The following is a 25,412-nucleotide window of genomic DNA, read 5'->3' on the forward strand; positions in this document are numbered from 1 at the left end:
TACTCTTTTTTCTTCAAGAGCTGTGCCCACTGTCAAAAGTGCATCAGGTCGTCTATCTTTTGATTCACGACAGGAAATACATATATGATGGTAATGAAAAAAATATTTCTCTTTCTATGTGTGCTACATACAACCAGTATCTCTGCAGGTCAAAACTAAAGATTAATCACTTTCTTCTTCTCCACATACACAATTACTTTTCTTCTTCAACACTTGCTGCCACTGGCAGTTTGAAGTTACTTTTTCTTTGTAAGATTCCAAGGATCTTGGGATTTTTTTTGGTTCAGTACAGACTTAAAGATGCAGAAAAAGAAAAGTTATGAGTGCATAAATAACATGGTGATCTTTCAGAACATACTAACCCTTTCCAAAATGATATGTGACATGGTGGCATTAGCATCGACGATTATAGTGGCAGTCTTGTCATCTCGTATCTCCTTCAGGAGCGGGGTTGGGTCCTGGCTGTCATCAAGCATGCGCACTGACAGAGTCTCCTTGGAGATGAGGAACTGCCTGAGGAGCTGCTCCAGGTTCAATAAGCCTGCCGGTAAGACACATACACACACACAAAAGAGGTTTGCTTGTAAAGAAACTCCCATTGAGACGGTGCTTTACAGTAATAGTCTTTTTAAAAGTTACGAAAATGTATAACGATAAAGTTAAGAAGACACCAAAACATTGGGGAAGTGATGGTTGCTCTTCTGATGCAGCGTGAACTTCTTATAGTAGGTTTATTTCTCTGTTACTTATGGCAGCAATCGATAAAAAGCTGTCTCTGAACAACATCTGAACTTATTACCTATACTTTAGCTCCAATTACTATAAGGAAATCCACAAATGCTTTAATTATTTGTCATGTGTTTTACAATGTATAACTGACTTTATCACAATTCTCCTAGTTGTCAGTTTGCCTCCACATATTAGCATATTATTAGACTGCATATCTAGTTAAAACTAACTGTTGAGATGCAGGCTGAGGTGAAAAAGAGCAAACTGAAGAGTAGAAAATCACATACATGAAAGTAGTTGCGACAGTTACATTGTCCTCACCTTTATTATTTGTCAGATCCCATTACATTCATATGTAACTTCTTCACATTAGCAAAGTCATATTAGAAGGACCTGCACAAGCAGAGCCACCACCTGCTATTTCCATTAAAAAGTCATAATAAAATTACACTCTAGACTTTGGCATGAACTGATTTTTTTTTGTGTGTGTGTGTGATTCTTTGCCATGGTGACAGCAGGGCAGTTAATCTGTCACATTGAGACCAATTTTACTCCTTCAGCTTCTCTACAGCACATTAACACAAGCTACACCACTGGCTCAGTCACCAGCATCATGTCTAATAGCTCCTGTAATTATGTCTCAGAGTCGGCCTGTCTTTCAGTCTGTCTGCACAGCAGTATATCACTGTGTGTTTGTCCTCCTGTACCTGGCTACTCTGTGTTTGTGCACTCACGACACATCATTCCTAGCTGCTGCTTGCTTGCTTGTCTGTCTGTGTCTCAAACCTGACAGATCAACTTCGTCTGTGGTATAACACAGACTAACTCTGATGAGCTTGAAATAGCTTCTGCTGATCCGCCCTCCTTGTCTGCCTCCTGCACCCACTCACCACAGCTTCTTGCAGGAAATCAAACACAATTTTATGTCGAGTTAATGACATTAGACAGTGCTTGGTGTGGATTGGCTAAACTGCAAAGACATACAAAAACAAACACACAAGGAAAGTTCACATTCTTTTTAGTGTCTGAGATGAACAGTATTCAAAAGGGAGTAAAAACAATTTTTTCACTACGGTTCTTTACAGCAGCCGTGTTGTTCCCTCGCTGTTTGCTCTGGTGGGCTGGTTTCAATCAAACAAAAAAAACATGCAGCTGAATGAAGAATTTGCTCTCTTTTAGTGAAACTTGTATAGATCTCTGTAGAGAGAAAACAAATTCTGCGAGATTGTGTATGTGTCGGTATGTTGTCCTGTAAAGTATATTTTTTCTATGCCACAGATTTTGCACTAGCGGAGCTTCTTCGAGTTTATTTTGGTGTATTACAAACAATGTCAACTGAAACTGATTATGTTGGAGTTGGAGCTAAAAATGTTGTTTTACTGGAAAGATGCAAAAAAGAGAGAAGGCATCTACAGACATGGTCTGTAATGACCGCTGCAATGGTACAAAGTAAACACACGCGTACACAATCCTTTTGCAGAAATATAATGATACTTTCGGTCCCAGATGAAGCTTTTAACACCAAAAAGCCCCAAAAATACAGACAACAGTCGGCCATCATGAATCTCCCTTAGACTTAGTATATAATTTTGTTTCCATTTGGACCAAATGTGTCAAAACATTTAAATGATGTCTGGAAATATTTTTCTTATCAAAACTCAAACAACCTTAAAAGTGGAACCATCAATACTGACTAGACTCTACCTGTCAATGAGAGGACATGCTCCTGCTGATCATGGTTTCTTTGCAAACAGCATTCATACTCACTAAGTCATTATATGACACTGCAAAAGACTTACCCTTTAGAAAAAAAAAAAAACATTTGTAGTTTTCTCACAGTGCTTAATAGCAAAAAAGCAAATAAATCAATCAATCAATAAATCAAATAAAACAAGATACTGTATGAAAATTGATAAAAGGCAGAGATAAGATAAAGTTCTTGTGGAACTGCTCTGTGTGTTTCTCTGTGTGGAGCAGTTTTAGAGACATACATGCACTTCTATTTGAAAGATCTACTATTTATCTTTACAATAAACAATAGAATAAATTATTGGGGGTGAAAGAAGTATATGAAATGTACAAAAGCAGAAAAAGAGTTACCAAATGTATAATAATGTATTGGAGCAATAAGAGGACTGTAACCTGTATAATTAATACATTAAACAAACAAATGCCATAAGGCTCGTGCTCTCTACATTACTTTACAATATTTTCATAAAAAACTCTCTGAAATGGTTTAATGTCACCCAACTGGAAAATTAGCGCCACCAGCTGTTTATTTAAACAAACCTAATTTTCGCAGATCAGCTTTCATTTGTCTTGTTTCTTTATTTTCTCTTATTTGTGCTACACTTTGATGGAGACCTGTCTTTTCTCAGATTATAGTTGCCTCTACCTAAATGTACAGGGCTATCAAAACAAGACTGTTGCCTCTTTTCATGGCAATGTCCATATTTCAGTGAGACAACCTACTACTACCAGCCTACACTGACACCTTCCATATCAGCATTACTAGTAGCCACTGCTTACCTTCTATTATAAAAGTCATAAAGACCAACTCCTGCAATTACTCCTACCACCCACCCACTTTTGTATACCTCTCTGTTCGAAGGTCACCGAGGCATCTCTTCTACCTGACTAATGCTGATTACAGGTTAGTGATGGCAATCACACAGTAGGTCAGCCCTAGGGACTGTGAGTAAAGGAGAACTGTATTTATCATATCATATGGGCATTGAATCATTAGCAGAAAAAAGAGCAATTAGCATAAGCATAACGCATGTTATATAACTGAGCAGATGATAGTAAAACCCTGATACTACCAGCAAGTGTTCTTTTCTCCTGTAGCTGCAGTGGAGCTAAAATGGCGAACCTTGTTCTCCCACTGTGCCTATTGAAAGTAGAAAAATGTGCTGCAAGCATTTGAGGCCTACTGTTTTGTTGAATTTCAATATTCTGTACCTGCACTGCAGCTCTAGTTAAATTTGAGAACTTATTGGATGTTTTCTTTAAGCTTACCTAACTTTCAAGCTTACATGACAGCGGCACCAAGTACCTCACTAATGAAAGTGCACTGTGGTAGTGCTGTGGCAGTGAGTTTGAAAAGCAAGAATGTCAGTGTCTAAGGTGTGCACAGCATGTGCATTTGTGTGCATGTAAATTCTGTAGTCATGCATGTTTCAGTGTGTATGTTTTAATTTATTTATTATTATTTATTTTAAGGCCACAGTAACACAACATGTATCCCAGCATGACTGAAAGCTCAGTAGTTTGGGCAACAATTACAGTACTGCAGCTGCTATGGCAAACACCACCATTGATAGTAGAAGTTAGCTAGATTAATGTCCATCCTGGTGTACACCGTGCCTTTGGGCACAGCTCCACTTACACTCCTGCCTCCTCAACCATGACTGGAAAATATTCATGAATTGGCCATGCTCTATTAGGCTGTCACTGGCTTGGGTGATTAATGAGGCCAGCACATGTGGATGAGCCACCGATAGCAGGCTGCCAACCAACCAACTCACTGTGTGAGCTGACAGGGAGGGGTGAAGCTGGTGCGGCTGGATCTAAAGAATGTTGAATGTTGTTGCTAAACACAGACCTTTAGTCACACCTCACACTCATGTTTGCTGCCTTTTGCTGCGTTTTTTTTTTAATGAATGAGGGCCACTCTCCTCTTCTCCCGCACTCTATCTACCTCTGAAATCTCCTCATTTCTTTTCATTTCATTTAATTTCCTTTCCAGTCTTCTTTTAGCCCACTGACACAGAATAAGGACCTAACCACTAACCCGCACACCCACACAGAATTGGAGGGAAGAAGAAAAGTAATATTGAAATAAAATTAGTTTCTTTTCTTCAAATTCACCGATATTAAAGTCAGAGGGTGCCTAAAAGGTTCACCTGTTATCACTGTTCTCGCCAGAGCTGTATTAATCAACTCCCCGTGGACTAAATGTCACAGAAACGCAATCTGAATGCTGAATTAGAACAATGACTGACAGATACGGGAACATCCAGAAGGAAAAACAAATAATGATTCATTTTCTACCACTAAAGTTATAATAGGTGATGTAGTGACGTTAACTGCAATACGATATACATTATTTTCTTTTAGTAAGTTTAATCAGTTCTTTTAAGCAAAATTTTCTAATTTCTGAAGAAATAAATCTTTGGTAAACTGTAAGAAACTTTAACGTTACCTTAAAATTTACCCTCAGATTTCTATTGTTATACTGTAACTGTTTACAAAGCCATAAACTCCACACGTTTTGTTTGAATATACAACACATGGTGCTTGTAAGGACAAATCTCATCTTAAAGGTTATAAATGAAAAGAGTCTTCAAAGTGAAGATGAGAAGACAGTCAAAGAGGAAGTTGAAAGGCAGAAGAACTGAGAATTAAGATAGATGGGGTGGGCGGTTCACAGTGGCTCGTTGCCATCCCTGGGCTGTCTGACACACGGTTGATGTCTCAAGCCTTTTTCCTCTCTTCAAAGTCTTGCGCTGATTAGGAAAAAGGTTAGCGGGTACCACTTGGGGTCATAGTGTCTTTGTCTAGGGAGTTGTAATTACTGCTCACTGGACTACAAGAGGGTGGGAATAGGCCATGATTTAATCTTCCTCTCGATTTACAAAAATAACTTCCCTTGAGGGGATTTTCACGCTTTTTTTAGGGTCATTCAGTTTAGTATCTTCAGAATCTAACCAGTCCCTTTGACAAAGGGGCAGTCAGATCGCTGGTGGATACAGCTGTAAATTCTGCCATATCCCATTCTCATTCACTTTTGTCAGTCTGAAAAATGTCTTTTTATCAGCGGTGGTGTGCAACTGTGTACACAGAGTCAAGAAATCATTATTTTAATTTAAGAATGATGGTGACACTGAATTAGAGAGAGGATCGCACGGTAAAAGTCGTTTATTTTGGGATGCAGATGTCTGACACGCTGCTGTGAGAGAGTTCTAGCTGTGAGTGCAGCAGCTGCTTCTGGAGGGAGCATGTTGCAAGGTGAGATGTCGATAAGCGCTGCATCTGTTGTCAGAACACAGTCGGCGCGCATTTGAGAAGCTTATGTGTGCTAACATGTATTAAAGGATAGCAGACATTAAACCGAAAATGTTTGCACTTTGTTGGCAGATGTAGGGAAGGTGGCGTGTGAGAATTCTCTCCAGGTGAGTATGTATTTTGTCATGTGGGTGTGAAAGCTGTACTCACAGTCAGCCTGGGCACAGATGAGGCAGGAGGTGGTGCTGTTAAAGAAGGTGAGAAGACCAGCCACAGCCAAGCTGATGTCTGTGTTGGTTGGCCTCAGGTCCAGAGTGGTAAACCGGGGGAACTGAACCTTCAGAATATCCTCTGGAGCCACTTTAACATAGGGCACCTGCACGGAGATGTTGGTGTCAGGCATTTTAATCACTTGCAGCTGATTTTGATATTTTACAAATTAACATCATTAACAAGTTTTAAAATGTGGCAGACGTCAGCAGACACGACAACTGGAAAAAATCTAAAAACAAGAAAATGAGTGAGTGAGGGCAGAAAAAGAGATTGGCTTAAAGGAAATCAGTTCAATCTGTTATGATAAATTGCAAGGGAAACCCAGCAGTCTTTGTTAAAGTGCATGTTTAAAATACACTGACTTTACAGTGACTAGAAGCTCATCTAAAGTACCAGTTTGAATCTCCAATCTTATTTTAGTTCCACCCACATGGTCAAGTTCTTGTTAAGCGACATCTTCAGTGTAACACCTCCTCACCCACTGTTACAAAACATTTGTTTGCCTAGCCCAGTGCTCAACTCTTAGGGGGCTCAACTCTGATGTCCTTTTTGTAACACGCACACAGAAACATACTCACACAAAACATGACATCATTTTCCATCAGACATAATGAAACTGAAAAAGTGAGAAGCTTTTAAACAACCCTTCTGTCCCCGTTAGAGTATTGGCTCAGTCCATCACTATTTGAACACTGATATGTGTGCTTTGTTTTGGCTTTGTAATCCAGCACATTAAATAAAATGTAGACGATCGGGATAGAGTTCAGACTCTCAGATTATCAGTCAGCCATTTTCTTCCCTCAGTCTGGTCTCAACAAATGTGACTAGCCTCTCCAGTCGATGACATTTCAATTTTTGGCCATGAAATGCACACACAGTATTTAGAAGGTTCTACCTAACATTTGGAAACTATATGTTTCATTTTCTCCCCCTTTCACCCAAAATGTGAATAATAATCTGAAGCTGTAAGTCAACATCTTTTCAAAAGTATTAAGTCTAATGTGTTGCTGGAATTGAAAAAATCAGACAGCATAATGACTGTATCCTTGTGTGTATGTGCTCAATAATAATGCAAAAAATCACATTAGAGAAGATAGGAGTGTACTAAGCATATGTGTTTTCCCAGTAATCAGCGCAAAGATCAAACACGAGCTGTAAGTGAAATAAAGTCAGCAAAGCTTTCAGTAAGAATCAATAAATACACAATTCTTCATCCCAGCCCCATTGTGAGGCATAACATCTTCAGTGAGATTGATTGCCATGTTTTCACACTGTTGATTTACTGCAGCTACATCGACATCTGTATTCCTTAGCTGCCCCTAATGAATTTATCATACCACCCCCACTTTCCTAACAGGTATGTGTAACACAGGCTCATATCCACTATCAGAGGGGAGGTTAAGTACACTAGCCTCGCTTTAGCTTTACACGTTCCCTGAACCAGCTACAAATCTCCTGAACTTCAGTAAAATCATGACTCACATCAACCAACCCCAATTCAAACATGTCTCTCATCCATTTCCCTTCATTGAATTCCATCTCTGTTTCAGTTCTCCAAGTGATGATGCGAATGGATACAAGAAAAAGGGGCGCGGGGAAGAGTGCGAGTGAGTGTGGCAGGTGTCAGGTCGGTCAGCTGGCAAGGCACTGCGGTAGAGTGCAGTCAGGCTTGAAGGGGATGCAGGAGGATGTGCTGGGTTCGAGAGGAGGAACAGGAAGCCTCTTCATCATTGCAGATTGCCTGTCTGTGTAGTTCCCAGCGTCCATACATTGCTTTCCCTGTTGTCACCATATCCCCCCGATTGGTTTTCCATCCTTGCCCATCAGGTTGTAATGGAGTCCCTGGGTGTCTGGATGGATGGAGGTGCAGCCACTACTGACAGCCTCAGCTGGAACACCATTCACTCCTCTCATGGAGCTCTAACACCTAGGTAATAGCCGTACACCACACTGGGGAAATGCAGTCCCTCTTCAGGTGTGTCCTTCATCTTCCCTATTGCATGTGTGCTATTTCTCACTAGCCTTTTGTCATTTCTGTCTCTTTCACTGCATATCCCAGATTGTTTACTCTTTTTTCCCCACTTTTTCTCTTTTTTCAGCCGTCCTTTTTTTCCCCTGTCAGTCCAGCGGACTGGTGCTACCTGACCCCTTTTACTTAGAAACATGACACGCTTCAATAGGCTGTATCTGAGACACCTGGGGGTTTAGAAAAGTGATATATCCACATATTCATATGCACACACACCGAATGTGTACTCTGTATCCTTTTCATTCAAACTGGTCCAGTGGACCCTACTGCTACACATACTGTTATCTCAGGGGAACTAGTTGGCTCTGAGTGTTGATTCCTTATCAAATTCCACAGCTTGCAACACTGACTCATTTTTTACACACGGTATCTAATTCTGATTCTGGAAGCTTTTCGTTAACATGCATTTTTTTCTGGTAAAAATGAACATTTGTTTTCACTGTATCTAATCTCTTTTGCATTTAGCTTTCACATTGGGGTTGCTGGCTAAATGTAACTTATAACAAGGCAAAAGACGACTAAAAGAAGCTGTACATCATTCCTAAACACAAACTCCACTGGTTAGAAAAATATGGTTACTTGGCTGTACAACAGTAGCACTCACTGTTCTTCACATGTGGAGTGACAAAGTGCACTGAATCAACACTAGAGTTAAAACAGGGGTACTCCAAGCAAAGAAAATCAATCTCCACATTACCAACAGCAAGTTGTCAGCCACATCAAAGTTGCTTACCCGACTTCTTATCTGCAGCCAACAGGTAGCATCAGTTACTCTGCTGGTCGATTAATCCCAAAAATAAAAGCAGAAACAACTTTCTTGCATGTGTATTTGGGGAGCACAGCTTCAAAGACTCTATGAACCTAACAGCTGCATCCCTTTTAGTTTATCTCTTCAGGAAACCCATGAGTTTGCCATTACAATAATCCTGACTATTAATCTATACTGAGTCAATTTGGTCTTAAACTGGCACATCACATCACAAACTATATTAATAATTAAAGCTTCACCATATTGATTTATTGAAATATTGTTAGTAGTAGCAGCAAATTCAAGCTGCGTTTATCTGTATGGATAACATACACAGTTATTAGAAACATTGTAAACAACTTGCAGACATTATTAAACAAGCTGTAACTCTGAAATTAGACGGAAGTGTCTTTTAAAAGCATCTGCTCAGGGCTGTGGCACTATTGGTGTGGGAGTGAAATTAATTACATGTGAAACTTGTAAAGGGGGGGAAAAAATCTCAGGCAAACAGTAAAGCCCTAGGTAACTGCTCCGCTTTTAATAATCCAGTAGCTTCACTGTAAATAGAACTAAATACCATAGAGACTGCTGTGGAGAAAGACAGGTGTATGTCAGGGGAATGGCTGGCTGAGGAGATGGGGAACGTGTAGAGTAAGTGAAAAAACAGGGAGAGAATGGAGAGGCTGAGACAGGAGAAACAGCGTCCAGGACAGGAAGAGAAGAAAACATAATAGACATAACAGACATAAACATAGAGTGAAGAATAGTGAAGTACAATCAGCACTCATTAAATGGTGTTATTAGATTTAGCAGTGTGAAATTTGATTCTGTTGTCAAAGGCAATTTGTCTCATATTCTCGCTTTTATTGGATCATTTCTCAAGACGTACACTTTCTGAAGCTTCAATAACAACATCAGCATTTAGCGTTGTTATTGTTTGGTCTCTATGGGCTACAAATACATTCCAAGTTAAAGCAGAGTATTGTGGCTCTCATCTATTATTTAGAAGATGCAGTACTTATTTGCTACAGGAAGTCCTAAAAGTCGTTTATGCTGTATTCATTATGTAATTACTAAAACTCAGTATAGGACTTCAGTACTTTTTGGATGCCAAATGAAATGCAGTACTGTTAAGATGTTAAGATTCTTACACAACACTGAACCATCAGGGAGGCTTCTGATTGGTCTCTAATTAATTCTGCAGTCTGACAACAACCCCAGACAGAGAGACACAAAGAACTAGACAAGAAGAACACAGAGTCCTGCAAAGGGTGCATGTCCCCCACAGAGTCCTGATTTCAACACCACGGAGTCAACCTGACAATACAAGAAGAGACAGAAGATATTGAAGCACACTAAATCCTCAGAGGAACTATGGCAAGTTCTCGAAGGTGCTTCATACAAACTGCTTTTTTGAAACTATTTTTAACCATATTGATTTAATTAGGTGGGTTTTTGTTTGTTTGTTTGTTTGTTTGACTGCACTTTTCATCCATTTTAGCCAATTGATTAATAAAAACAGCACAGCACTGAAAAACAATCTAAGACGTTTGAGAACCTCAATGAAGATTCTCAGTCGTCCAGAAGGGTTATCTGGATGTTGAGTCATGGCAACTGGACTCCTTGAGTTTGAAACACTTCACTTCTCATCCACGTAGCTTTTTCAATCACTGAGGTGAACTCACTGAGGAAGGTAGATTTCCAACTAACAGGAAACTCAACTTCCACATTTATTCTGAGTAATACTGTGGATAGTTGAGCTTAAAATCGCAACAGATGCCATAGACAGGTACATTGTGTTCTTAATTTATGCAATACTGTGTTGCTCCACCAATGACGAAAGATGCCCTCATTCTGAACAAGGTCAGCTTTGTAAAAGCAAAACTACAAAAGGTGCAACTCTGTCCCTTGTTTTTCAGTGTGTGTGTGTGTGTGTGTGTATGAGAATCTGAGTCAGCTCACTCTTGTTTCGATGTGTGCTCTTGCCTGTATATATGTATATGTGTGTGTGTGTGTGTGTTCTTTGCTGTGTGACAGAAAGGCTGGCAGGTCTGCAGACAGAGGTTTGACAGGCGTTTAATGAGAAGCTCTCACAGGACACAGACTTTGCACAAGTAACACACACACCACACACACACACACACACACACACACACACACACACACACACACACACACACACACACACACACACACACACTGTACAAACAGAACACAGTTAGTAGTAGGGAAAAGGAGACTCCTTTGTTTGGCAGCAAAAAAATCTCAACCCATTTTCAAAGAGCTTACAATATACTTGCCTTAATTACACCAAGACTGCACTCTGATCTGCTCAGAAAAGTTATTAAAGCAAAGGGAAATAATGAACCGGCACATTTCCAAACTGCCAAGCCACTAAAAACTATTGGATGTTTTTTTTGAAAGACCCTGGGGTTTTTCATTGCTTTGTATAAAGCTCATCAATAACCTCTAATAAACCTTCTTTCTTCAATGAAAATTCGAGCTGGATTCAAATCTGACCAGGCATTAACGAGTAGTCCGCTGCTTTGAGCTGGAGTGAAGGTGAAAGCTAATTTTCCATCCATCCAGTCCAACAAGCTCTGGGTTGCTTCAGGTGTTGAGCTGACAAGCACCCAAGTCATTCTGCTGCCTGTTCTCTGTGAACCTAACAGGAGCCTGCTGGGAGGGTGTCCAAGTGAGGGTGGGGGTAAAGCGGTGCTGGATGTGCAGTAGTGCCATATGGAAAGCAGAGACATAATGAGGACCTACATCTGTTGGCTTGGACTCAGAGGGGCAGGAGAACAAAACTGTGTTTAATAGAGTATCACTACACTTTGACTGGTCTAGCAACATAGCTGCTGGAACCTTAGCATTAGTGCTGTTCATTAGTGATGTTTGAAGTGACTCATTTGTATTACCACACATTGACCTGGCTATCAATTAACACACAACACATGCTTGGCAGAAAGAATGAGCTGTCCTTGAAAATACTTCACTGCACCGTAGCCAAGTGGACAGCACCCACTCAGTGTCAGTGAGCCGAATACAAGGTTCCCTGAAGCCAGACAGAGAACCGTTCGTTTACTGTCAAAAAGTGGACGCAGCTAATCAGTTTGGGGATCATCAGCTGTAGAAAACCGACTAACAGCACAACACGGGGTATGGAGCCTGGCTAGATGTAGCCTATTGCAAGCCAGAGAATTATGTTGGCCACTGAGCATTAGAGAACAGATGCTGTTAGGGACATTGTCCATCAGTCAGCAAGTGTGATGCCAGAGCTAACGCCCGAGTGGAGTTGGCAAGGATGGTGTTGCAGGGTGGCAAGAGATGGAGGTGGGCAGGTGGTAGTCTATTATGGCTACCTGATCCCTTTTTGAACCAAATGGTTTATGGGGGATTTGGGAGACCAGCTGTTGGCATTCAGAAAAGGCAAATAAAAATCTTGTGGGAGAGGAAAGGGAGATGAAACACTGGAGATTCTGACTGCCCAACAACCTCCATCCCCTATCGCCAGCTCAGGCCATATAGCCAGGTCTCTATTTGTGGTAGTAATGAGTCTGCATCAGGTCCCAGTGGTCAGAGCAGAAGCAGAGCAGTGATAAAGATGAAGTGGGCTGCAGATCCCGTGGTGCCTTTTAGGAGAGTGGAACATTGACCACGAGATCTCTATCTCATTGATCAGCCAGTTCAGAGAGAAAAAAGTTCCTTTTCTCTAGAGAGGCCTGCTCCTCACTCCATTGCCCTATTTCAGAGCAAATGTCTTTGTGAACGAAAAAAGAAAAGAAAAGCTTTTAAACTCCACTGTTTGGGTATCAGTATCTGTGTTGGTGTTACTGTAAGCAGTGAGGAGAAACCGCTAATTTGATTTGGGGAGCTGTCTCAATCCTCTTACCTGATTAAATGAGGTAACATCTACCATACTGCAAGTTTACCTGTATTTATCAAGCACAGAAAAACATGCTTGTATTGTGAATCTAAAATTTTCTATAGGGAGCTTTGATTGGGAAAGTGTTTTTTATCTAACAGTGAGCTTATTCCAGTTCTGGGAATCTGGCCAAATGTTTGACTTACACCACCCAAACAAAGCACAACTCAACTTTACACAACAATACTGGCAAACAGTTGGCCAACAAATCTCTGAGAACCTGGCCAAGAGTAAAACACAAATATGCCGATAGTAAGACAAAAGACTTGATAAGTTTCAGTTCACAAAGTGAAAACAGCAGAGCGTTGATCCAGTGAGGAGCTGGCAGAGAGCTGAGCAATATCAGCTGAGTGGAGAATCGTCTCCTACAAAATCTCTGGTAGGTGATACAGCCGAATAAGATGAAACAAAACCAACACTGCATATGGAGCAGAGTCCCTTTTCACAGCCTTGATGACAACAATCAGCTAAATTGGAACCCATTCAGTTTGCTTCTCACCTGAAATTTACTTTGTTTTTCCTTCCTTTAATCTCACTGAAGAAATTAAGATACTGCTTCTGGTTCTGGCGGCACGGCCTTGACAAGCTAGATCAATGGTGTTGTAAGAATACGGTCAGCAGAGGTACCGATGACAGCTGTTCTCCTCTAATTATGATCAGACCGAGACAGAGGAAGCACCTGTGTTTTGTTTGCAAGAAGAGTAAACAGAGGAATTCTGTAAAGCCTGTGCTTCACATTGTCTAATCATATACGCTCACAGATTTGTGCACTTATATGCAGGGGTACAAACACAACTTACAGAAATGAATTGTGATGTCATTATGTATTATTCATATCTAGAATTGAATTACTAACAGCTATGAGTATATAGCACGGATAACCTGGCCAGTACTAACTTATATACTGGAATATTGGTGCATATCTGCAGATAGGTAACAAGAAAATGCAATACAGGAAGATAATAGGCAGGTAAGAGTAATTATTATTATTGTTCAACAATAGTTAATTTTTATTAATCAAAAATGAAAAAAATGTACATATATTTGCTGATATCTTATCGGAATTTCTATTTCAGTCTCTAAGATCCAGTTTTAGTTGGAGGTTCAATATAAGAAACTTTATTTGATAGTTTATTACAGTCGGTAGACTTGTACTATAATACCTGGTGTTTCTACATGTGCAGTAAGTGAGGCAAACTTGACCATCACTAATTTTTTGTATTAAAACTGAACACTAGCTAATAGTTTGTCAGTTTACCTTCCTTAATAATCACAGTGCACTCCACTTAATTCTCAGATGGTGTGGTAGCATAATTAACATAATAAAATAACTATAACACTGTCACTATAACAATATACACAATGCTGAAATGACACCAGTGGGAAGAGAAATAAACTACATCCTGATCTGTTATCAAGTGGCAGTTTCCAAACTCTAGACTGAAGAAAAGTGTAAAGCTCTTTAGTCCAAAAAAGAAAATAAATGTGTGAGGGATGATGCAGTTCCACTTCTGAGACTGCTTCAGCTGAGCACCTACCATTAAACCATTTTTACTTTCATTCCTAAGACTTTCCAGCACACAGACACAAGCAGATGGACACAAATACACACAACTAAAATAGCAATTCAATCTTAACAGAGGACGTATTTACTTGGATTTCTCTTATTCCATTTCTCGATGTACCTTTGAAAATACTGGGGGACATCTTTGATGGTTGAATTAAAATTTTTAGATACTAATGAATAATAAAAATAAACAATGTCAAGTAAAGAGCCTTAAAGACAGATGGAAGCTTGAGAGGTGAAATGCATTCAGCTTCGGGGTAATGTGATATTGTGTTGCATATGGTGAGGAATTGCTAATTTGCAAACACTTTGCTGCATTTTGTCATAACTGAGTGAGAAACCTAAACGAATACTAAACTTGAAGGGTCTAAATGAAAAGGCAGAACTCCTATTGAGATTCAACAGGCCCCTCACTGCTCCTGCGCAGCTATGAATAAGCAAAGCTGCAGCTGAAATCTTCCAGTTCATTCTACATGTATCACATGATGTGGCTCCTCCACCAGGTGGTCAAGCCTTAGTGAGAAAAATGCAGATCAGTTTAATCAGATATGATTACTGGTTGTGACCAATAATGTGTCACTTGCTGAAACAACAATGCTGCTTTTAGTTAGTGAGACTTTGATTTTACATATAACGGTTTTAAAGCCCAATTACAGTGGAGAGCTGAACCATAAGCTGACCCCTCGAGCAGAGCAAGACCGACACAGCAGAACTAATAACACTGTGCACTCAGACATAGATTCAGTGTGTGACTGATGGAGGGTGATTAGGGAGAGGCAGAGAGAGAAGGAGCTGGGTTTTGAATGCTATTTCTTTCCTCTCTATTAGTTTTTTTAAGTATGGTGAAACTTGACCTGGTGTTCATCTTTAGCTGATGTCTGAGAAGTTAGGTAGAAGGGAAATAGCAGGAAAGAGACAGGCGGAGACTGGAGGAGGTGAAATGAGAAAATACGGACCAAGAGGTGAATGGAAAGAAAAAGGTGAGAATGAGGACAAGAGAGCAATGAGAGCTGAGGCTTGTGTAAGGGCAGTAATAGCAGTTATTATAGGTGGGACAAAGGTAGAGAGGTGAAAATTGGTTAAAGCTAAGAAAAGGCAAAAGCAAAGGAGAAAATAAATGAGAAATAGTGCAACCAGAAAGAGGAAAAGAGCGTAAATCAAGGCAGCAAAAGGAAAAAGGTGTTCATAATATTGGCAAAATAATGAAGGTCGTTCACTGAATCTATGTCAAGATTGTCCTCTATTGGTTTGTGAAACAAAAATGGTCCGGGCAGCATTTCCTGGTTGGAAAATAACAATCAGGCAGCAGGCCCTGCTTGCTGGTGCCTAGCACATCTTGTTGAATTACAGACAGAATTCCCAACTCCTCAAGATCCAACGACCCAAATCTAATCACCACCACAATATGACAATGTAATGAGATGAAAACTTTTCTGTGGCAACATACTGTACTAATTAGTTGTTAATTGAATGTGTTTATTCTAACTGGAAAAGTTACATTGCAGGTGCTAAGGTTGGAACACTACAAGTTAATTAGATTTAATGGGTAAAATGTTTACAGGATGCCAAATGAAAACACCATACAATACTATATCTGTTAATCACAAAGAAGAATGGAAAAAAAAGGTGTTTATTAGTCTTTGTTTGCTAAAAATATATACTGACATTTACTGAAACACAGTCTTAATTCAGGGTGCATCTGGTTGCTTTTACCTGAGGTTTTAACCACTTCTTCCAGCTGCTCAGTTGTCATGGAGAGGTCTCAGGTGTCATTACCTTATATTCCACCACCTGTTATCATGTCACCCAACTTCCATATTTAGGTCAGGTGATGACAACTGAGAAATCTACTGATAAACACTGTGAGACACAGCTGAGAGCTCTAGAAAAGGCAAGTGTGTACACCTTAAGTTAAGATCAAACCACAGTTGATACCTAAAACAGCCATCCATCACCCATACAATTAGGGGTTTGATTCACACATGCAGACATAGTGCAGCAGGTATAATTTGGGTTATTTTAAACACGAGAAGTTTATCTCTATTGTTGGAGAAACAAAGTTGCTCCTAAGCTCCAAAAATGGTAAAACTTTAAACAGACACTTTAAACATCAGTGAGATGATTGAAAGAAAAACATATATTATGCAATTATGTGTAACAATGCATGAAATTTGTAGCTATCAACTCATCTAAAATCAAAGGATTTGCCCAATTTATAATTTCTCATGGTAATTTAATATTTCTGAATTTTCATCACAAAATACAGAGGCAGCGTTTTACTGTGGCAGCATATTTTAACATTAAAATGAGATGTTAATGCAGGACAATTAACAATGCCAGTTTAATTTCAAATACTGTGAGAACTTCTTTTCTCTTCTTGTTATGTGTGTATATACACACACAGCTTAGGCAAATCGACAACCCAAACCCTTTGCTTATTACAGAGTAGGTACTTCATTTGGATGATAATCATGTCCATGTATGTGAGAGCAAAGCTGAGCCGGAGTTGGCTGCAAATGAACATGAGATGTGGTGTACTGGCTTTGCTCAGACTAACTGTGGTGTTGCATCTGGCAGGAAGACATTCGAAAGTGAGGATAGCTACCGTGTAAATGGTCTCTTGCCAGAAAGGATTTGGTGGGCTGGCTAGCTGGCTTATCAAGTCACAAAAAGCAATTCCACACCATGTGTAGCACTGAGCTGTTGGACAATTGAGGCATTTAGATGAGTTTGAATACGCTGAACCCAAAAACACATGTGAACATGTGAGTGGACAAGTGAATGAACGCACCCATGTCAAATACTCAATGATGGTGTTTCTTATGAAAGCTCCACAATAGTCATACAAACCCAAAAGCACTGGACCAGCAATTTTTGTTGTTGTTAGCAGATATAAAGGTTTTCAAATGTGATCAACATCCAGTTAAAAGAAATCAACTGTGCCTCAGCTTTGTCTGATGTTTTATTCAGCAATTGCTTGAGTTTGGAGAAGTGCAGTAATCATAAGAAGTCCATCAAACTAAAATAAAGTCATCTTGAGAAATATGTTTGACTCCAAACTATCTCTGAATGAATCTCAGTCTTAAAAAGAAACATAACAAATTCATTTTTACTGGAACTGAAAGCGTTTTTTCAGCATTACCTCAGCACTAGCGCTCATAGTGCAGCAAAACACTGTATCACAGGAGACATGAGAAAAGGAGGCAGAAAATGAGCCAGGGAGAGTGTCTGCGTCAGAGTGAGGGGGGAAGAAAGACACAGGGTACCTCGTAATGTAACAACTACACATAAAAAACATTCAGGTTTCAAGCAATTTTCAGATCATGTAAAGTGCACTGCTCTATAAAATTAAAGGAACACTTTTTGATCAGAGTTTAAGCATCAAGTCAGTTACTGGGATATTGATCTGGTCAGTTAAGTAGCAGAGTGGGTTTGGTGTTAATGAAATTAACAACAGGTGACAGTATTTTCACTTGTTTTGCATTTGGCTTGGTTCAGTGTCACTACTGGTAGCATGAGGTGATACCTGGACCCTACAGAGGTTGCACAGGCAGTCCAAGTCCTCCAGGGTGGCACATCAATGTATACCATTGTCAGAAATATTGCTGTGTCTCCCAGCACTGTCTCAAGAGCACAGAGAAGATTTCAGGAGACAGGCAGTTACTCTAGGAGAGCTGCACAGAGCCCTAGAAGGTCCTTAACCCATCAACAGAACCAGTATCTGCTCCTTTGTGCAAGGAGGAACAAGATGAGCACTGTCAGAGCCCTACACAATGACCTCCAGCAGGCCACTGGTTACAAGTCTCTAACCAAACAATCAGAAACAGACTTCATAAGGGCGGCCCGAGGGCCTGACGTCCTCTAGTGGTCCCTGTGCTCACTGTCGGCACAGTGGATCTTGACTGGCATTTGCTATAGAACACTAGAATTGGCAGATCTGCCATTGGGCCCTTGTGCTTTTCACAGATGAGAACAGATTCACCCTGAACACAGCAAAGTCTGTCATGAGTCTGAGGAAGCAGTGGAGGTCTTTCAGCTTGACCTGTTTGGTGGTGGGTCAGTGATGGTCTGGGGAGGCATGTCAATGGAGGAACACACTGACCTCTACAGGCCAGACAACAGCACCCTGAATGCCATTACGTATCGGGATAAAATCCTTGGACCCACTGTCAGAACCTACACTGGTGCAGTGGGTCTTAAGTTGCTCCTGGTGACAACAATGCCCAGCCTTATGTTGTGATAGTATGCTGGTGGTTCCTGGAGGTTCATATTATCAACTGACCCCCACGCTCGCCTGACCTAAATCCAAGAGAACACCTCTGGGACAATATGTTTTCGTCCATCCAATGCCATCAGCTTGCACCTCAGACTGTCCAGGAGCTCAGTGATGCCTTGGACCAGATCTGGGACTACTGTTGCTGGAATAAAATTTCAGTAAAATGAACTGCTGCATAATTTTTCCACTTTATTCACTTCCACGTATAAAAACAAATTGTGTTTGTGAGTCTCTGTGTGTATGCATCAGTGTATTTTCTAAAAGCAAAAACCTCTTATTATTGCCTGTTGTCAGGGCTTGAGCTATATGGCCCTCGACCTCAATCTAGTGACCAGCAGACCTCAGGATCACCTTTAAATCCAACCTGTGCACCAACCCACAGAAATTCACTCGTGAAATCTCTCTGCACTACAGCAGCCAGATGGTTTTTGCAAGCCCAAAACAACCCCTGGACATCAGATTGGACATTAATATTCATGACTGCTTCTGACACATGTTTGAATCATAGAGGAATATGTTTCCCCTCTTCAGCAGCATTGCAGATTTCATCCTTTACAGCAAAGGAGATGAAGCTAGGGGTGTAAAAAGGGAGTGAATACATTTAAACTGAGCTGAAGGTGGCTAAAAGCAGTGAGATAAAAACTGAATTCAGATAGAATATTTGGCAGATAAAAATGTCACTGACATTTACTCAACTTAGTTTGAAAGCGTCCCCTGTTAATGGCAAATTCACTTGTATCTAAGTCACAACTTATAAATAAAAATCAGAATCCTAATTTTTGAGATTCACAGAATTCAAAGCAACAACAAGAGAACTGCACTTTACGCTCCAGCTGTTCTGTCTGGCTACAGCAGCCAGCAGATAAGCACCTGCAAAGCAGCAGGAGCCTCTCTTCCAAAGCCCCAGTTAATGTTTCTCATTAGGCGATATTAATCTGCCCTTCCTCCAAATCCTGACCCAAGGTTTGCTTGCCACTACACCTAAGATGGAAACAAACTACCAACATGATGCACACAGTCAACACCTTCTCCGCAGTAGCTGTTTTTCTATTAGTCACTATTAGTGTGAAACCCAGATGGGCCCCGTCCCACTCCTCTGTCAGCCCACTGGAAGTAGCCTCAGCAGCAGAGGAACCTGGCGAGTGATTGATAGGGACGGCGAGATGATGTGCTGATCACCTAGTGGGGTTTGTCAGCCGCAATATTGCTGCCAGTCTCCCAGGCAACCAGCCGCCAGAGCGCCAGCATCTGTGGCCTTACAGTACGTTCCCAGTGAGGGATTAGGTGGTCAGAGTCGTTTGTGCGCAGTGGCAGGCCTAGAAACAAACGTGGACATAGACACAGACAAATTCTTCCCACCAGTTCCTCCAGTTCAGGGTGACTCGCTTTCACTTTCTACAAACAGTTACTGTATCACAGTCGCCTGTTGATATTATTAGAGTTATGATAGTGATACATAAACTCTGAATTTTGTAGCTGCCATTAAATGTGAGGATTAGTGACATGCTCATACCACGTTATCAAATCCAATGAATAAAAACGTCTAACGTGCTCAACGCTTCTGATCATGTCACCGGGACTCCCACTGGGTTTGCTCTTTGGCTTTGGAGGCTTTCTGGGAGCTGGGCGGTGGGATGCTTAAATTGAAAGGTATCATTAGGCACAAGTACCTGCGCGTATCCCCCAGTCAGACATCTTCTCATTTCCTGCTGAGCAATACTAAGAGATGTGATGCAGACTATTCAGCTGCCAAGCACAACATAAAGGTTTACATTATTTCCCAAAGGATTGTTGTTAGTTTCTCTCTTCACTAGTGGCTGATTCTGGCTTAATGCATGATATATGCATCAAGGATAAATTTGCCATCTTGGTATAATATGGCTTTGGCTTCTAAATCAGCAGAAAAGCTTTCTAAAATTACCCACTGCATTGGCCCCTAAATGTGTTCAAAAACTACAATTTGAGTCATTTGTTTATGGTCCTCCTATGATTGGTAATAATAAAAGAGGTTGTCTTTGTTCTTAACCTTGAGAGAATTAGAGGTGGAGTGGAAAGCATAAAACACTGGCAAAAGCAAACCTACAGTATTTACATTATAAGCATACAATATAATACAATACATAATATCATTAAAAAGGTATCTTTGACAAGCTATGCCTCAGTTACACATTTTTAGAGACAATCTTGTTTTATAATTTTGTTTTACAGATCTCCTGTTTCTTAATACCACAGTTATTGTGAGATTGTTAGTAATGGCACCTTACCACTAATATAAGACTGCTCTGATGAAGGTCATCAGCAAGACATTCCCAGAGTAATCATGACAATGCATTATGACCTTCCCTGCCAGACAGAGAACACACACACACACACACACACACACACACACACACACACACACACACACACACACACACACACACAGACTAGCGGCTGACTTCACTGATTTGTGCACCTCAAGCCTGAGATGAGAGACCTAATCAGTGAAATCAGCTGGTGTAGTGTTTGGTTGAAATAAAAATCTGGACACTCTTGGTTCTTGACAGCATCCAAGAAGGACCACTGAGTTAAGGCTCCATCATCAGAGATGTTTTTTTTTTAAATCCTGATCTTCAGGAACTAAATTGCTACCACTGCAGGTTTCTGGCTTTTCAGCTATGCATCCCAGGTATGTAATAGTCTTTGATTTAATGACTAGAAGGAAAATCTGAAGGAGGATCCTGATGACCACAACTGAGAACCATCAGGCATGATTATCCCATTCCGTCTGACAACCTAAAAATAGTTACTCATGCATTTTATACTACACTCAATGAGGAAAGAGAATCAAGTTTTCCAAAGGAAAGATCTTTCTCCTGCATGCATTAATGTTACAGGTTAGGAAGCAAAAAAAACTGTGGAATTAACTGCATTTGTTCATTGTCTGAAATATGAACAAAGTCAAAACAAACATGACCTATTGCAATTACTAACACACACATCAATGTATTGCTCTTGTTTATATTGAGTATATAGTTCAAACATTCACAGTAGATTGGAAACAGTATGCAACCTGCCAATGACTTCAACAACAGATAATTGGAGTCAGGGCTTTAAAAAACAAAGTTCGATAACACTGAAACCAGATTAGAGATGTGGGTTGAAGCTACTTTTCAGTTTGCTATTCACAAGAAACATCTGCTGATGTGAACCATGACTCACAAAAAAATCCCAGAGGACTTACAAAAAAGAATTGTTGATTTGCATGCCAAGGAATTTTGATATTCATAAGACAATGCAATATTTTTGCTGCTCTCCATAAAAGTAGGGAGAGCTGACTGTCCAAAATTCCTCCTGCACATCATGCAGGTCTGATCAGCTGCTGGAAAATCTTGTTTGAGGTTATTGCTGCCAACAAGTTATTAAACCGGAGAGGTCATTTCTATACTAGCAGCACACACACACACCATGGACTATGGTGCAGAAAACATATATATATATATAAATATAATGTTTTCTGCATTGTCTGGTCATAACAAGTAACCTTTAACCATCCCATTATACATATATAATCTTTTTACTACATACTACTGTATGTGTGGCCTAAATTTTATTTCATGAATTTCCACCCCTTATCTCTCTGTAAAATGTAATAGACACAACATTTCATCAAAAAACACTGTACAAACATATGTAAAGGGTCTGAATATTTCTTCCACATTTGATAAAAAGAAATAAAGCTGTTAGCTTTCTCAAGTTCACTAAATACTTTTGTTGAATAGGTTGACATGAATCCAAAACGAATGAATGAATGAAAAATGAATTCAAACCCGATTTGGAGAAATGAACCACTGTAGTATAAACTAATGTTACAATAAAGATGTTATTGTTAAAATCAAAATACCACTGAAAAAAAAGCTACATTCAGTATTTACGAAACACTGGCATAGGAATAGAAGGAGATGTAGAGCAACAGAAGTGAGCGGCTGCTCTCAGCACAAAAATCCATCAAGTGTGATTTCTCTGAAAAAATGTAAAACTAAAATATTAAAACAAGGGGGCTGGGAGAAGAGAACTGTGAAACCAGTATAAATGTACTGTTGCACTAGCATACCAAAAACATACATGTATAGCATACATAGATTTTTTTAAATTCAAACCACAGCACTGGTGCTGGTTCTAGTTCTGAGTTCATAGTCGTGATAGAAAATACAATAACTGTTTGTAATGACTGTTAAAGGATGAAAGGGAAAATATCATTTCAACGTGACACCAGCATATCTTATGAGCCCACTTTCTGTGATAGGCATTAATATTTGTCTTATCTTCAAAGTATTCTGGCCATCTGAATTACTGTTCCTATCCTTGGATATGCTCAAAGATGGATAAAAAACATGAAACCAGTGAAGCCAGTGTGAGGAAACTGTCAATCAAGTGGGCCAGTATCAGCTCCACAGAGTATTTCATGACTGTACTGTGTGACTAGGTTAACAATTCAAAAATGACATTTTTTACTTCATGGGGTCTTTAATATTGATACAGTGGTATTATCACATCCAAAGCATTCAGCCCATCCAGTCAACGCCACCAGAGTCTCTTAACAGCAGGAAGTCCTGGTCGGTCTACCACTACAGCAGACTAATGTCTCATTAGAAAGATGGGCTGTAGGCTTCTAGACGACATTATAGACTGATATGGTAATGCTGTGTCTTTTAATAGTCACGCTGATCAAATTCATACATGTTAAAAGGAAGCTTCTCTGTGGACACAGTCCAATTATAGCAGAGAAAAGACCAGAACACCGTAGGAAAAAACAATCAATTGATGACATGTAATTGTTTGTTTTTTTTAAATCTGTACTTGCTACACCGGTGTATTCACGTTCAGTGTTCTACAAACAGTGTAAAACAAAGTGTGTCACAAATGCAACAGAGCATGGCAGTAGAGACAACACAGATAAATCTGTGAAGTTATGTGCATGTGTCTTTTATCTTCTTATTGATTTTGATCTAGTTTATGGTTTTGTATAATTCAAAGCTGCTTTGTATCTTGACATCACGCGGAAAAACACACGTCAAAGTTAAGACAAGCCAATTAGCATCCAACTGGGATCTGTTTGCGTACAGTCTAGTAGTTCTAAAGTCAAATCCACTCAGTCTATTGTTCATAGAAGAAAATATAGCTGTTGACTTGTAAATTGACATCAATCGTGTTATCAACTGTAATATAATCTTCTAAGTAAACATCCTGAATCCAAACATTTGACATGCTCTAGGGATAGCAGCAGTTAATTGTTTGCAACCAGCACAATTCATGGTAAAACAACACAACTTTTGTTTGTTTGTTTGTTTCTATTTGTCTCTACATACACCTCAGCAGACCAGACTGCTCTAAGCTAATGAGGGGAATGGAGGAAGTCAAATGTCCAGCAGTGCTTTGATTTGAGTGGGACTGGAATGAAGAGCTGTGACACTGTTGAGGTATTTCATCATTTTCACTAACAAGTTGGATTTTGTTCCCCCTCAATCTCTTACAAAACAAACAAAAGAAAAAAAACTATAGCAGCTAATGAGCAACATTGTTCCAAACTCTGTTTATGTGGTGGTTCTGTGAGCGGGCTGCCTAACACAGGCCTGCGGCTACAGGCCAGTTGGGTGCATAAACTCACCTCCTTCTCTCCACAGATATTGCTGATGATGGAGTTGGAGGCCGGACTGGCAGAGGGACCAAGGACTGCCACAACCCCTTTAGACATGATTTGGCACACTGCAAGGAAACAGAAAGGGGTTGGAGGGGACGGTGAGGATTGAGGTTTGAGAAGAGGACAGAAACAGCAAGGGACAAAGTCAGTCTGTATCTAGGAAAGAAAAGTACATACTTTCTACGAGTACACGAGGCAAAGCCCAAAGGTTCTTTTCAGCCAGATGTTAATGAAAGCACTCTGCCTTATTTCAACCTCTAAACACATTGCAGCCTGAGCCAGCACTTCTCTTGTCTCAAGGGAACCTGAACCTACATGTGTTGGTGAAATGTGTGCAAGGCCAAATTTGTCCATGCTGAATGCGAGCACATACAGAAAAAAAAAATCTTTAGTCTGCTCCTGAGAGTTTGATAGCTTTAAGAGCAGAAAGAGAGATTATGTAAAGGGAACGAGATGCAGCCAGATAAACAGAGTGACAAAAGGCAGAGACAGAAATAGTAACAGGCAGTGATATCTGGAGGCTTAAATCATAAAATCTCATCTTTGAATGATTGTACATGAATGCCATAAAATTGCAAAAATGACACATGCACCTCATCTTGTTTTCCACATTCTACATTTACAAGGGCTGATTTAAACCTGACTTTACCTTTGGGGAAGAATGCATATCTTTATACAGAAACATTCTGTGAATGTGAGTTTAACTCCTCTAATTTACACAGGCCATTTGCTTTAATCTCCAATACTGAAAAAACAGAATGTCATTTCTTCAGAGTGTATAATCCCTGGTTTCTAATTAAACCTCTAAAGTCAATGATGTGAGGCAGACGTGGGTACAGACACCATGTACTGTTCGTGTGAGAACATGTGTGTACTAAGTGTGTGTGTGCGAGAGAGCGAGTGAGAGTAATTTGATGTTGGTTATTGGCAAATGCAAATCATTAAACAGTTACATGTATGAAAGGGGCAGGGGGGGACTGTTTGCAGGTCTGTGCAGGGAAATTCTAGACAGTGATGAATTATTAATAAGTAGTCCTATAGTCAACCATGGGGGCTGTGACACATGAACACACTAACACTTGCACTGACACAAGCACCCACATACACATGTACAGTACAGCATGCACACATTTCCAATGCCTGCACACACATACATTTGCACCAGTCTGCATGGCTCC

General features: G+C 40.1%; 1 protein-coding gene across 3 annotated transcripts in view; it reads right to left on the reverse strand.

The window, feature by feature from the left end:
• The window catches only part of grik4 (glutamate receptor, ionotropic, kainate 4), a 248,850-nt gene that overhangs the window by 66,588 nt on the left and 156,850 nt on the right, over nucleotides 1-25,412 (reverse strand). For all 3 annotated transcript variants that reach the window (XM_026364954.1, XM_026364945.1, XM_026364962.1), the window contains exons 5-7: nucleotides 24,202-24,299; nucleotides 5,947-6,112; nucleotides 363-541 (exon numbers count right to left, since the gene is read on the reverse strand). In XM_026364954.1, the coding sequence (XP_026220739.1) occupies nucleotides 363-541; nucleotides 5,947-6,112; nucleotides 24,202-24,299 (443 nt within the window). The remainder of the gene's footprint in view (nucleotides 1-362; nucleotides 542-5,946; nucleotides 6,113-24,201; nucleotides 24,300-25,412) is intronic.

The sequence above is a fragment of the Anabas testudineus genome, chromosome 13 (genome assembly GCF_900324465.2).
Source record: "Anabas testudineus chromosome 13, fAnaTes1.2, whole genome shotgun sequence".
Classification (NCBI taxonomy): Eukaryota; Metazoa; Chordata; class Actinopteri; order Anabantiformes; family Anabantidae; genus Anabas; species Anabas testudineus.